Source organism: Herpailurus yagouaroundi, unplaced genomic scaffold, assembly GCF_014898765.1.
Source record: "Herpailurus yagouaroundi ecotype Mexico unplaced genomic scaffold, PumYag 77, whole genome shotgun sequence".
Classification (NCBI taxonomy): Eukaryota; Metazoa; Chordata; class Mammalia; order Carnivora; family Felidae; genus Herpailurus; species Herpailurus yagouaroundi.
Window position 1 is genome coordinate 78,803,201 of NW_024412388.1, and position 15,654 is coordinate 78,818,854.

Below are 15,654 nucleotides of genomic sequence, written 5' to 3' on the forward strand. Positions count from 1 at the left end.
GAATTTAGAGCTTAGTCTAATCCCTTCAGATTCAAAAAAGGACTCTGAAGTCCAGAGGAATTAAAAGATTGCCCAAGGTCCCACAGCTAATTTGTGGCTACAATCTAATATTCCTTAATTTTAATTTGATGTTATTTCTGCCACACAACATAGTCATTTGATTTTTATCATAAAACCTGAGAGGATGTATATCTATACGTAGTTTGTAATATAAAGAAGTAATGTATGATAGAGTCAGAAACCATGCAGATTCCCAAAACATTATGTTATTTTCCTTTTCTCCAAATGAGAAATTACTTTTATGTGTTATTTTTAATAAATGCCTCGGAAGTTCAACAATTTATAAATGAAACTTCTTTCTCAGTTATAAGGTCTTTAAACTTTGTTCTTAAACTACTAGACATTAAAAAGCCATTCAATTTCATGTCACATCTGCAGATAGGTAATAGGGAAGGCATTTTGCTTAAGTAATGACCTCTTAGGTAATTTCAGGACATGTGTGTTTTCTTATCATGCTCTTTTGTGTATGATATCTCTACCAGTCTCTTTACTGTGGGACTCTTCGGGCTAGTACTTCATGATTTAACAAACACAAAGCAAAAAATGATGCTAACATTTATTTAGCTATTATATGTTAGATATCGTGCTAAGTGTTTTAAATATGCACTAACACATTTAATTCTCACAGCAGTTCTATGAGATTTGTCTTATCATCTTTATTTTTCACATGAAGAAACTGATATAGAGTCCTTACTCTGGATTAACTACCCTAATGGAAGAAACTAAAAGAGAAATAATACACTATACTATTGTTTGGTAAGATAACAGTTGTATATGGTCAGAGTTGTGTGAGCCTAGAGGGAGAAGCCATGAACACAACAGCTTGTGAGGAAGAGATTAGAGAAAGCTTCTTAGAGCAACTAATATTCCGTGACTCCTTCAGAATTTCTATAAAGGGCTTAGTGACTGCAATCTAGTTGGAAGTGTAGGCCAGGGGACTTAGCTTGAAGCTGCACTTGTATAGAAAGTACTTCGCTTGTACTTAGATTGTATGTTATATATTGATAAAAATAGGTATGTTCTTAAAGGATGCCTTTGTACATAGTTGGAAATTGCAAAAAGTCCCAATTGTCCATGCCAAAAAAAAGAAAATCTTATTTTTATTTTGATTTGGCTTGCTTTGGAGGACTGGTAAAGATTATGTAAACAATTTAAAGCCCCTTTATACCATCTCTTGGAGCAATCAAGTAACCAGATGCTGGCTTTCAAGGATGAGTAAGAATTTGCTTGGTGATAGGGCATTCTGGACACAACAGTGCATTAAGGAATGGTGACCATGATGTGTGTTGAGAATGGGGAGGAAGAGTGGCAGGAAAGGCTGAGCTGGAGTTAGATTCTTAAAGTTATTAAAAAACTATGCTATTGTGTTTGATTAGTCCAAACCCTGGATTTAATAGACATTATGTCTCCTTCCATGGTGCATTCCTTTATTTACTTATTTTTATAACAACGATTTCTTTTTTTTTTTTTTTTTCCTTCAAGTTTATTTGAGAGAGAGAGACAGAGAAAGAGAGAATCCCAACCAGGCTCAGCACTGTCAGCTTGGATCCAGATGTGGGGCTCTAACGCATGAAGAGTGAAATCATGACCTGAACTGAAATCAAGAGTCAGACACTTAACCACTGAGCCACCCAGGCACCCCGTTTTATTTATTTTTGACTCTAAATAGAAAAGCTTTCCATGTTTTGAGGAAATAACCACCTACAATCACAATGGGTAGTTATCAACGTTGTTTTTTTAAGGAGTTAGGCAACAAAGCCAGGTGTGTTTCAGGAAGATAACTGTCAGCACTAGTGAAGATGGCCTGGTTTGGAGAAGTGCCCAAATCCCAGGTTGCAATTAAAATAGTTTTGTCAACCTTAGAAATGGGGAACGGAGGAGGATTTGGTAACAAAGACATTACAGATTGTGGCTATAGAACTTGATAGATAATTAAGATGGTGGGAGAAGATGGAAAGGAATTTTATAATTGCTATCAAAAATAGCATTTATTCCACACATATTTGAGGGCCTATGATATTCCGAGAACTATGCTAGTGCTGAGGATAAAAAGATGAATAGCATAGTATCTGTCCTAGAGCATCTCAGTTTAGTGAGGGAGAGATTGAACAAAAATTATGAAATTGTAATGTTAAATGTCATAATAAGGTTCTGTATAAAGTGTAGTCTGTGCATAAAGGAAAGGGAAATAATGGGAAGATAATTGGATAGGCTCCTGTACTATTTTAGGATTAGTGGGAGTTCACAAGGCAAAAGAAGAGGCATACTCTTGGCAGAAAGAGTTGAGAGGCAATGGGAAATTCTGGTTGTTCCATATGGCTGGAGGGAAGGGAACAGATGGTAAGGACACGGGATAAAGTTGGATGGGGATGTAGAGTCCAGGGAGTAACACAATCAGATTTGCACTTTAGAAAGATCACTCTGGATGCAGTATGTAGAATGGAAGGGAGCAGGTGAAAAGGCAGGAAGACCAGTGATGAGTATTACAGTAACCAAGGCTTGAACGAGAGCAATGGCTGTGGAGATAGAGAGGTGTGGACATATTTGAGAGATTTAAGATGTGGGTTGGAAAAACTTAGTGACTGACATGGGGATGGGAGGAGGGAGTCATCTTAAAAGACTCAGGTCTCTGACTGGGGTGCCTGGGTAGTTAGTTGATGATGTCATTAGCCAAAAACTGAAGTAATCTTAGGATGAGTTTAATTTTGGACATACTGAGTTTGATCTGCCTGTGGGACATTCAAAGGGCTGAGGACAAAACACTGTGGAATAGAAAAAAGAAAAGCCTGAGAAGGAGACTGAAAAGGAATATTCTGAAGTAAAAGAATTAGGAGGCTAAGGTGAGGAGGGGAGAGTGGTGAATGTATAATCTCACTACTAACCAGAGAAGGGCAAATCAAGGCAAATCATTCTATTTTTACTGATCAAACTGAAAGGATTTTTTAAAAAATTCAGTGTTAGCAAGAGAATGATAAATTTGGGATAATCGTATGTTGCTACAGGACTATAAATTATCTTTCCTGTAAGTAATTAGGCGATCTATATCATGAATGTTTATAACTTCCTATCTGAACCTAGTCCTTTCCCTTTTAGGGCTCTCCCATTAAGAATAAGAACCTGAGGGGCACCTGGGTGGCTCAGTTGGTTGAGCGTCCAACTTCGGCTCAGGTCATGATCTCCTGGTCTGTGAGTTCAAGCCCCGCATTGGGCTCTGTGCTGACAGCTCAGAGCCTGGAGCCTGCTTCTGATTCTGTGTCTCCTCTCTCTGCCCCTCCACCACTTGTACTCTCTCTCAAAAACTAAATAAACATAAAAAAGATTTTTTTTAAAGAATAAGAATCTGAGACCTAGATACAATAGTGAAAATTGAAAACTAGCTAAATGTTAACAGTAGTGGAAGGCTAAATAAATTATGGTACATCTATAACACATTATGCAATGATTACAATTGTTTGCAAAACATCTGTTTAATGCCAAGGGAAGATGCTCAAAAGAAAAAACCCAGGATATATATTTATAATATCCCAGTTTTCCATACTTACAGGTATATGGAAAAAGGGACTGGAAGGAAATAAATAAAAATGTTAATGGTGGTTATGGTTAAGTGATACTGATTATTTTTACCTTTTAACTCATATATTTTCCATGTGTTCTACAAAGCACAGAAAAATAAGTAGGTTTGTTTGTTTGTTTGTTTTGGGGTAAGTAATAGTAGTTAACAGTGTTGCTGTTTGCAATGTCAAGGTGCACACCTAGACTAGTTCATTATATTTGGACATTATGATTTTACTGGTAGCTTTTCTCCGTTGGTGTTTTTTAGAGTAGTAGGAAGGACAGAAATGTGAGCAGAAGGTAAAGAAGTAAAACTTATTCTTTCAAGGAAGCTGACTAAAATGAAGACAGTGGTAGTTTGTTTTTAAGATAGAAGTAACTTCGGGGGCGCCTGGGTGGCGCAGTCGGTTAAGCGTCCGACTTCAGCCAGGTCACGATCTCACGGTCCATGAGTTCGAGCCCCGCGTCGGGCTCTGGGCTGATGGCTCAGAGCCTGGAGCCTGTTTCCGATTCTGTGTCTCCCTCTCTCTCTGCCCCTCCCCCGTTCATGCTCTGTCTCTGTCTGTCCCATAAATAAATAAAAACGTTGAAAAAAAAATTTAAGATAGAAGTAACTTAAGCACTTTGAAACTAAGAAGCTGGGAATAATGAATTAGGACCATCAAGGAAGAGGCAGGAGGCAGTGGGATCAAGCACAAAGAGTGCTGACACAGGGCACTTCAAAGAACCTCGGGTATTTAATATAACTGAAGCACTGAATTCATGTGGTACAGCAGTGGAAAATAAAGCTGGAAAAGTACAGGCAAGCCAAAACACGAAGAACCCTGTAAGCCATGCTAAGGACTATAAGCAAGCCAGTTAGGCAAAAATATTTAAATTTTGTTTAAAAGGCAAATACATTATAGGACCTTTATTAAGATTACTTTAGCTGTATAGTGTGAAAATATTTTGGGACAAGAAGAGACTGGAGAAAGGAAGACCTGTAAGGGGGTCATTGGAACAATTAAAGAAAAAAAATGAGGCCCAAGCTTAGGAAGTAATAGCAAGGATAGAAATGAGAGGATGGATTTGAGAGATAACTGGAGGCAGAATGAACAAAATGTGGTTGCCAAGTGAGAGTAAAGGGAAAAGGGATAAAACTGATTCCCTCCCCATATTCCATAATTCTAACAAGTAAAATAATGGAAGGCTGATGGTTCCTGATTAGAAAAAAGATAATGTCAGGGGTGCCTGGGTGGCCCAGTCAGTTAAGCATCTGACTTTGGCTCAGGTCTTGATCTCATTGTTCGTGAGTTCAAGCCCCACGTCAGGCTCTGTGCTGACAGCTCAGAGCCTGGAGCCGGCTTTAGATTCTGTCTCCCTCTCTGCCTCTCCCCCGTTCAGGTTCTGTCTCTGTCTCAAATAAACACATATACACAAAATGTTCAATTTTGACATGTTGCATTTGAGATACAACTGAGACACAATATAATGTCTTTGAAAATTCAGAAACCCAACAAACTATGACCTTTCTACTCCTACCCCATCTTCTGCTAGTTTGGGGGGGATTTGGGCAGGTGGAAGCGGGAACTTGGTTTGGCTTAGTTTAATGATCTATTGCAGGAGCTATTTTCAATTTAGAATTACTTATACACTCTTCTCCAGTGATATTTATATTATTTTTGTATTGTAAATTCTTTTTTTTTTTATTTTTTTAATGTTTATTTTTTAGAGAGAGAGAGAGAGAGAGAGCAGGGGATGGGCACAGAGAGAGGGGAGACAGAGAACCCAAAGCAGGCTCCAGGCTCCGGGCTGTCAGCACAGAGCCCGATGGCAGGGCTCAAACCCACGAACTGCGAGATCATGACCTGAGCTAAAGTTGGACGCTTACCCGACTGAGCCACCAAGAATTTATTGTAAATTCTTATACCAAGAGTACTTTGAATCTGGCTTAGTTAGATATGAGAAGTATACATTTCTGTCATGTTAATAAGGCATGAGTTACTTTTAGTGTCCATGATCCATTTTTCATAGAGTGGTTCCTTAACCACTTCCAAATTTAGCCAACATTAGCATAAGAATTTTAATTCTGAGAATTTCAATTCAATTCTGATTCTACATTTATATATATATATATATTTATATTTATATATCCCAACCAATTAAGTAATTTCCAAATCAGCAAAATACTAAGAAAAATACCTTCACACAATGACATATTTTTCCCTAAAAGAGTTTTCATATAAAATGTACTGAAGTTTATCCCTTTTCTTCCCATCTAAGCTCAATTTTAGCCTGGCAAGAGAATTATATAAAAAATTGAAATAGAAATATACCTACATTTTTTTAATGTTTATTTATTTATTTTTGAGAGAGAACACAAGCGGGAAGAGGCAGAGAGGGAGACACAGAATCTTAAGCAGGCTCCGAGCTGTCAGCACAGAGCCGACAAGGGGCTCAAACCCACGAAGTGTGAGATCATGACCTGAGTTGAAATCAGTTGCTCAACCGACTGAGCCACCCACACACCCTGAATTTATATCTACATTTAAACTATTACGTGTTTAGGAAAGAAGATCCCTAACATCCTTACAAAATTATCCTTTTACTTAGATCCATGCAACTCTCAAAACATGCATAATCTACTTTAAAGTCAAGAAGGTAAATAAAGTACTTTCTTATAGTTTCTGATTTAGAGTGAATTATAAAGAACAATACTCAAGTTTAAGAAGTTAGAAAAACAATTTCAAATAGAATCCAAAAAAAAGGAATTAATACAAACAATAGTGGAACTTAATTAGAAATCAGAGAGGGGTGCCTGGGTAGTTCAGTCGGTTAAGTGCCTGACTCTTGATTTTGGCGCAGGCATGATCTCATGGAGCCCAGCATCAGGCTCCATGCCAACAGAGCTGAGCCTCTTGGGATTTCTCTCTCCCTCTCTCTCTCTGCCCCTCCCCAGCTCACACCTGCACGCTCTCTCTCTTCTCTCAAAATAAACTTAAAAAGAAATCAGAGAAAGAGTTGAAACTGACAAGTCTAAGAGCTGATTCTTTAAAAACACACACTAGCTTAATGGAGAGAAAAGCATAAATACACAATATTAGAGATGAAATGACATAAAATGATAAAGCACTGTTTTGTACAACTACATACAAAAGAGTTGAAAACCTGGATGAAATGGACAACTTCTAGAGAAATCTAAATTACCAAAATAGGCTTAAAAAGAGAAAATATATGCCTTGGAAGAAACTGAGGAAACATTCAGAATCCTTCATTTTGGAATATGGAGAAAAAAGAAAAGCCCTCAGATGCAATTAAAGAAGCCACCATAGTGTGATCACCAAAAGCTGACTAAAGATAGCATAAATCAGAAAATTATGGAATAATATCACTTATAATAATGAATGCAAAATTCCTAAAATGTTCAGAAATATAGAATATGTGGAAATTTATTTAAGTAATGCAAGATGATTTAATGTTGGGAAACCTATTTGTATAGTACATCCATATTAATAGATTAAATATAGAAAAATAATATCATTGTCTCCATAGGTACCAATAATTTGAAACAATGAAACCAAGAGTACTATAAGAAAACATACATAGGGTTTTCATATAATCTTTTCTTTTTTAAATAACAACTTTTTTTTTTTTTTAAGAGAGAGCATGTAAGCAGGGGAGAGGAACAGAGGGAGAGAGAATCTTAAGCAGGCTCCACTCATCTTGGAACCTGACATGGGGCTCAATCCCACGACCCTGGGATCATGACCTGAACCTAAATCAAGAGTCAGATGCTTAACTGACTGAGACACTGAGGCACCCTTAATATAATCTTGAAATAAGAAAGCACATGAACCTCAAAAATATGAAATTCTGGAAAAATTTAAGATTGATAATTTGGCTATTTAAAATTTAGAACTAGGGGTGCCTGAGTGGTTCAGTCAGTTAAGCGTCCAACTTCGGCTCAGGTCATGATCTCAGTTTGTGAGTTTGAGTCCCATGTCAGGCTCTGTGCTTACAGCTCAGAGCCTGGGGCCTGCTTCAGATTCTGTGTCTCCCACTCTCTCTGACCCTCTCCTGCTCACTCTCTCAAAAATAAATACACATTAAAAAATAAATAAATAAAATTTAGAGTCATATTTGCAGGAAATTTGACAAAGATTTATATTCTTAATATATAAATACCTTATATATCAATCAGAAGAATGCCTAGCAGAAAACTAGGCAAAAGGTACAAACAAAATTAATTAAAGAAAATAGAAAGGATCAATAAAAATACAGTGAATGATAAAATGTTTTATATAGTAGTAAAGAGGTACAAAACAAAACATGTTCATCTGCCTAATTGATAAACAAAATTATGAAACCTATGATATCTACAGTGACATTGGCATTACATTCATGTATTGTTGGTGTAAGTGTAAATTGGTGCAGACTTTCTGGAAAGCACTTTGGCAATAGGAATATGAGCCATAAAAATCTTTATAATCATTGACTTGGTAATCTCACTTTTAGAAACTTAATGAATAATCAGAAATAGTTGAAAACATACACGTACTCGTATGTGTATATTTTTAAAGTCTTGACATAAAGGAATAAATAAGTTATTTTATTTCAGTATATAGGGATATTAAACCACTAATAAATATTTTATAAGAACATCTGATTTGCAAAATGCTCACAGTAAAATGAAGGAGATATTAATGTGTGTGTGTGTATATATATGTATATATAGTATAATCTATTTATGATAAAGACTGCTATGATAGTCTCTTGTGTCAGTTCAGCTAGGCTCTAGTACTGAGTAATTTAATCAAACACTAACCTAGATGCTGCTGTGAGGTATTTTGTAAATGTATTTATCCTCTATAATCACTTGACCAAGTATAAGAGATTATCCTTGATAATGTGACTGGGCCGCATCCAATCAGTTGAAGACCTGACAAGCACAAACTGAAGTTTTCTGGAGAAGAAGAAATTCTGCCTCAAGACTGAAGCATCAACTCATGTCTGAGTTCCCAACCTGATCTACAAATTTCAGACTTGGCAGCCCCCACAATCCTGTGGGTTGATTCCTTAAAATAAATCTCTTACTATGTATCTCCAATTGGTTCTGTGTCTCTGGACAACCTGACTGGTGCAACTACTAATATCCTACCCTAGTATCTATTCTCCTTTTCTTTCCTTGTAGAAACCTGAATTTATAGCTGGGAACTTGGCTACTCGGAATAAATACTACATTTCCCTGCCTTACTTGCAGCTAATTATAACCTTGTGACCAGGTTCTGACCAATGAAATAGAAATAACAGTGTTGAGTAGCACTTTCTAAAAGTTTATCTAAAGAGGTTGGGTTTTCCTTCTCTTCTTCCCTGTCAAGCTGCCTGGAGCATAAATGTGCCATAAGGGTGAGTGCCACACCCTGGTGATAGCAGAATGGAAAGCTACCAGGAATCTGCGTCCCAAAATACCTCATGAAACCACTGTATCAACCCTGGACTACCTACAGACCAACCCTGGACTGCTATTACATGAGGGAAGAGGATTTTGTATATTAGACTTAGCATTTTCAACTACTCTTAACTGAATGTTCTCTTCTATGCAGCCAGACCTAATCCTATTTATCATACATATGAATATATAACTAAAGATAACTATACCAATATATTGGTAGTAGTTAGCTCTGGATTTGGGAATGTGTTCTTGTTATACTATTTTTTCTGCTTTTTACATTAGGAATGTATTGGGGTGCCTGTCTGGCTCAGTACATAGAGAATGCAACTCTTGATCTTGGGGTCATGAGTTTGAGCCCCACATTGGATGCAGTGTTTACTTAAGAAAAATAAAATTGAAATTAAAATATATTAATTACTGGTATACTAAAATTTTTTAATAAAACTTAAAATGGTGGGAATTATTTTTCCTAACAATTTTGATCATAATTGTAGCTATTGTAATTGACACATAAGGTACACAATATGTGTAACTGACACATAATTGACACATAAGATGAATCTCATTTTGTGTCTAAAAGATGATAAGGGGGCACCTGGGTGGCTCAGTGAGTTAGGTGTCTGACTTTGGCTCAGTTTGTGATCTCACAGTCATGGTTTTGAGCCCTGTATCAGGTTCTGCACTGACAGCTTGGAGCCTGCTTCGAATTCTGTCTCCCCCTCTCTCGTTCTCTCTCTGCCCCTCCCCTGCTTATGCTCTCTCTCTCTCTCCCTGTCTCTCAAATCAACATTAAAAAAAAAAAAAAAAGATGATAGGGGAACACCTGGGTGGTTCAGTCAGTTAAGTGTCTGACTCTTGATTTCAGCTCAGGTCATGATCTCAGCACAGAGCTTGATCGGGATTCTCTCTCTCTCCATCTCCCATGGTCCCACCACTGCACACTACGCACCCCCCCCCCTTTTCTTAAAATAAATAAACTTAAAAAAAAAAAGACAGATGATAGGGACTTCAGGGGAGATGTCAGAGTAGGAGGATCCTAAGCTCACTTTGTCCCATGGATACAACTAGATAACACCCATGTCAGTGTAATTACCCAGAAAATGACCCAAAGACTGGCAGAACCAACTCTCCACAGCCAAATGTAAAGAAGAGGCCACATCAAAGAGGGTAGGAAGGGCAGAGACTCGATCAGGAGCTGAACAGTCCGGTGGGACTATAAGTGGGAGGGAGGGACATAGCAGGTGTGGAGAAGGGAGAAGACCAGATCTCCACACCAGGCACCCCAGTCATGGAGAACCCACATGGAGAAGACAAATTCCCATAACATTTGGCTTTGAAAAACAGAGGGCCTAAGAATCAGTGGGGCTTAACACCTGGAACTTGAAAAATCAGCAGGCTGGGCTCTGGGAGAGCTAGGAGGGTGGAGTCCCCACCTTTAAAGAGATAACACAGCAAAGAGCCACATGGAGATACAGCATAGAAGCAGTAGTTAAAACCTGATGTAGGGGCTCCTGGGTGTCCGTCGGTTAAGTGTCCAACTTGTGGTTTCAGCTCAGGTCATGATCTCACAGTTTGTGGGTTTGAGCCATGCACTGGGCTCTGTGCTGACAGTGCAGAGCCTGCTTGTGATTCTCTCTCTCTCTCTCTCTCTCTCTCTCTCTCTCTCCCTTTCCCTCTCCCTCTCCCTCTCCCTCTCCCTCTCTGCCCCTCCTGCATCTCTCTCTCAAAATAAATATAATTTAAAAAACAATGGGCGCCTGGGTGGCGCAGTCGGTTAAGCGTCCGACTTCAGCCAGGTCACGATCTCGCGGTCCGTGAGTTCGAGACCCGCGTCAGGCTCTGGGCTGATGGCTCAGAGCCTGGAGCCTGTTTCCGATGCTGTGTCTCCCTGTCTCTCTGCCCCTCCCCCGTTCATGCTCTGTTTCTCTCTGTCCCAAAAATAAATAAAAAACGTTGAAAAAAAATTTTTAAAAACAAAACACTTGAGGTATACAGGAAGATTCATTTACTAATCACTGAGCATGTGGTGGAGGGGCAGGGATCTTTGGGAACTTTCCCCAAGAACAAAAGAGCTAGTAGGTGCCATTTCCCTCCCCTGCCCCACAGCCTAAATACAAAAACACCTTCAGGAACCAGCACGGAGCCATCACTCTCCACCTAGCTTGCTAACAGCACCCCTTTGCACTTCTGCAGGTCTACTCCCTCCAACCTGGCCAGCCTCAGAGAAGTAGTCCCAAGCAGAGGCAGGTCCCTTGTGGACCTTGCTGGCACAGTGCACCCTGCATTCATGTGCTCCTACAGACCTGCCCCCTTCAATATGTCTTTGGCAAGAGACCATCCAAAGTGGTGTCACGGGTCTGGCAGTGTATAAGCAGTCCCAACAGGGGCCAGTACCACTCCAAAGTGACTCCTGTCCCAGAGAGAGGGGAAGATAACTACATATACCAGTCCAACTGCAGCCCCAGCAGTGTACTGGGGGTAGACCTCAGGTCTGACTGCAGGCCCTGCCCACCTAAAAAAGTTTCACAGGGGACAACACAGGGAAATCACCCTGAAGTTCCATGCTACTGCATCTAGGCAAATACCTAGTCTGACTCAACTCAAGCCCAAGATGGCCCCAGACTGGCCCAATGACAACACAGGAACCAAACCCTGCCCACAACAGGCACAGAGAACCAAGGCAGATGACTGGACTGAAGGCACAAGCAGCATGGCAATAACAGCAGGGCACGTGCAACACACATAGAAGACCTCTGAAGCAGCAGATTCTGGTGAACAGGAGATACTGCACTGCAGAGCACTACAGGACCTCTTCTTCATAAACCCAGTATCTTCAAGAACAGGAGACAGTTGGCTTTCCTAACACATATAAGCAGACACAGAGAATTAGACAAAATGAGAAGACAGAGGAACATGTCTCAAATGAAAGAACAGGACAAAATCACAGCAAGAGACCTAAATGAAACACAGATGAGTAATATATCTGATGGAGACTTCAGTGAGACCATTAACAAAGAGAGAAAACATAAAACAAACCAATCAGAGATGAAGTACTCAATAAAGGAAATAATAAACTAGATGGAATAAATAGACTAGAGGAAGCACAAGAACAGATCAGTAAACTGGAGGACAGAGTAATGAAAGCAATCAGGCTGAAAAGGAGAGAGGAGAAAATAATAATAATAATAATAATAATAATAATAATAAATGAAATGAGACTTAGGGAACTCAGTAACACCAACAAGCATACTAACATTCTCATTATAGGGATCCCAGAAGAAGAAAAGAGAGAAAAAGGGGTGGAAAATTTATTTGAAGAAATAATGGCTGAAAACTTCCCAAATGTGAGGGAGGAACCAGAAATCCAGATCCAGGAGGCACAAAGAACCCTGAACAAAATCAACCGAGAAGGCCCACACCAATATTTAGTAATTAAAATGGTTAAAAGTGGTTATAAAGAGAGAATTTTAAAAGTAGCAAGAGAAATGAAAACAGTTACATACAAGGAAAACAAAGGCAAAAATAAACTATTGGAACTACATCAAAATAAAAACCTTCTGCACAGCAAAGGAAATAATCAACAAAACTAAGACAACCTATTTAATAGGAGAAGATATTTGAAAATGACATGTCTGATATGTATACAAAATATATAAAGACTTACAAAACTCAATGCCAAAAAAACCCAAAACAATTCAAATTAAAAGTAGGCAGAAGACATGAACAGACATTTCTACAAAGACATACAGATGACCAACAGACACATGAAAAGATGCTCAACAGCACTCATCATCAAGGAAATGCAAATCAAAACCACAATGAGATATCACGCCATACCTGTCAGAATGGATAAAATAAAATAAAAAACATCAGCAACACGTGTTGGCAAGGATGTGGGGAAAAAGGAATCCTCATGCACTGTAGGTGGGAATGCAAACTGGTGCAGCCACTATGGAAAACATTACAGAAGTTCCTCAAAAACTTAGAAATATCACATGATCCAGTGATTTCACTACTGGGTATTTACCCAGAGAAAACAAAAACACTAATTTGAAAAGATATATGGACCCCTATGTTTGTTACAGCATTATTTACAAGAGCCAAGTTATGGAAGCAGTCCAAGTATTGATCAATAGATGAACGGAAAAAGATATGGTGTGTGTGTGTGTGTGTGTGTGTGTGTGTGTGTGTGTGACTATACACACACACACAGTGGAATATTACTCAGCCATAAAAAAAGAAATCTTGCCATTTGCAGCAACATGGATGGATCTAGTAAAGGGTATAATGCTAAATGAAATAAATCAGTCAGAGAAAAACACCATATGATTTCACTCAAATGTGGAATTTAAGAAACAAAATAAATGTACAAAAAAAAAAAGAGACAAACCAACCAAAAAGCAGGCCCTTAACTAAAGAGAACAAATTGATGTCTACCAGAGGTGAGGTGGGTAGGGGGAGAATGAGTGAAATAGGTGAAGGGTATTTAGAGTACACTTATCATGATGAGCACTGAGTAATGTATAGAATTGTTGAATCACTATATTGTACACCTAAAAGCAATATAACAGTATATATTAACTACACTGGATTTAAATTAAAAAAAGATAAATAGGTAAAACATAGATGAGTCTTTAATATTATTAGAAGTTTTTGCACACCAAGTCAAATGAGTTTAAAAGCACAGAACTAACTAAAAAAGGACTCATTCATTTCAACTTATCCTCCTCCAGTCTGGATAGTTTATTCTCTAGGAGTTCTGTAAAGCTGTTTCCCTGGATCTCCCTTCATGTTCAACATGAGGATTCCTTCACTTCTTTCCTCATTAAACTCCCCATTAACTATGTCCCACATCTTCTTCTTTGTTTTATGTTCTAGTTTTGGTGGAGTACTTCCTCCAAAGGGATCCATGAGAGGCACAATTTTTAAGAACTTGAAAGCCAGAAAACACCTTTATTCTACCCATGCACTTAGAAGATAGCTTAATTGAATATAACATTCTTGAATGGGAATAATTTTATTTCCAATTTTTGAATATGTTATTTCCAGTGTTGTTGTTAAGTCTGATGCTATTCTGATTCTTGTTTTTTTGTTTGTTTTTGTTTTTGTAAGTAGTCTGAAGAATTTTAGGACTTTCTCTTTGTCCTTGATATTATAAAATAGTATGACCATGTACCTGACATGGGTATATTTTCATCCATTGTCCTACACATGTGGGAGACCCTTTCAGTTTGGAAACTCATGTCCTTCCATGGTAGAAAATTTTCTTAGATTATTGATCCAATGATTTTGTCCTCCTCTGTTTTCTCTGTTCTGTCTTTTTGAAACTCCTGTTATTAGATATGGGAACACTAATACCTTTTCCCTCAAATTAATCTCTTTGTCCTTTAGTTCTTGAGGAATTTCCTTAACTTTGTCTCCCAGTCCTTCCATTCAGCTTTGAATTTTCATTATTGCTATTTTATTTTTTATTTTGTTCATTGAAATTTTTCTTAATAGTATTTTCTTCTTGTTCCTTGGATGCAGTATTTTCCTCATCTGAGGGTATAAATTATTTTTTTACAGTTTCATACTCTCTGCACAGTGAGTTTCTCCCAATTTGCTTTTTTCTATTTGTTTTAGTCTCTATTTTTAGAGACTGAAATTAGAGGCATTCTTTGGCTTTTTTCTCATATTTTAGGGACTCAAATATTTTTTGGAAATTATATGCAAGTGAGTTGGGCTTGTTGATGGTAGTCTTCTTGGCAGAATAATCTGATTGGGTCCATTTTTTGTGAAACACCACTGTCAGCATCTTGAGGTCTTTTCATCTAATCTATTTAGATTCCTCATATAATAAAAATCTTCCTATCTCCTGCCTGGAAGAAATGACCTTGATACCAACATTCTAAGAGCAATTATGGTACATTATGGAAGAGGGTATCACTTTCTGTGTGTATGTATTCTCTTATCCTCCCGTTTTTAGCAAAATCCGCTTTCAGTTGCACCTGTAGTCCCCCCGTCAAAGACTATCAGACTACCCTCTCCAGAGAAAGAACCTCTGATTCGCTGAAGTCAGGGAGGAGTCACCTGGCCAAGAGTAGGGCATCTTGGATTCTGAATGCTTCTGAAACAGGCTTTCAAGGGGCGCCTGGGTGGCTCAGTCGGTTAAGCGCCCGACTTCGGCTCAGGTCATTATCTCACAACTCGTGAGTTCGAGCCCCACGTCAGGCTCTGTGCTGACAGCTCAGAGCCTGGAGCCTGTTTCAGATTCTGTGTCTCCCTCTCTCTCTCTGACCCTCCCCCGTTCATGCTCTGTCTCTCTCTGTCTCTCTCTGTCTCAAAAGTAAATAAACGTTAAAAAAAAAAAAAAAAACAGGCTTTCAATAATTCTGCCTCTAAGTCACACCTCTGATACACCAGAAACTCTGAAACAAATTTCTAAACCTCTGGGAGTTCTGAGTTGCTTTCTGACTCTCCCCAATGCTGAACTAGGCTTTACCTTTCTTGGATTTATTAGGTTAATTGTCACTCCTTTTGCTTCCAGCTTCCAAAATTGTTTTATGACCTCTACCATTCTCTTTTTTATTTCCTGGTGTATACTTTTTATTTTTCTTTAAATATCTTTTTTT

The 15,654-nt window shown here is 38.4% G+C and overlaps 1 protein-coding gene across 1 annotated transcript in view; it reads left to right on the forward strand.

Moving 5' to 3' along the window:
* BTBD8 (BTB domain containing 8) overlaps window positions 1–9,400 on the forward strand; it is a 124,563-nt gene extending 115,163 nt beyond the window's left edge. Inside the window, exon 18 of the mRNA XM_040470972.1 lies at window positions 8,970–9,400. Coding sequence (XP_040326906.1) covers window positions 8,970–8,995 — 26 coding nt within the window. The 3' untranslated portion in view covers window positions 8,996–9,400. The remainder of the gene's footprint in view (window positions 1–8,969) is intronic.
* Window positions 9,401–15,654: the final 6,254 nt, after the last annotated feature.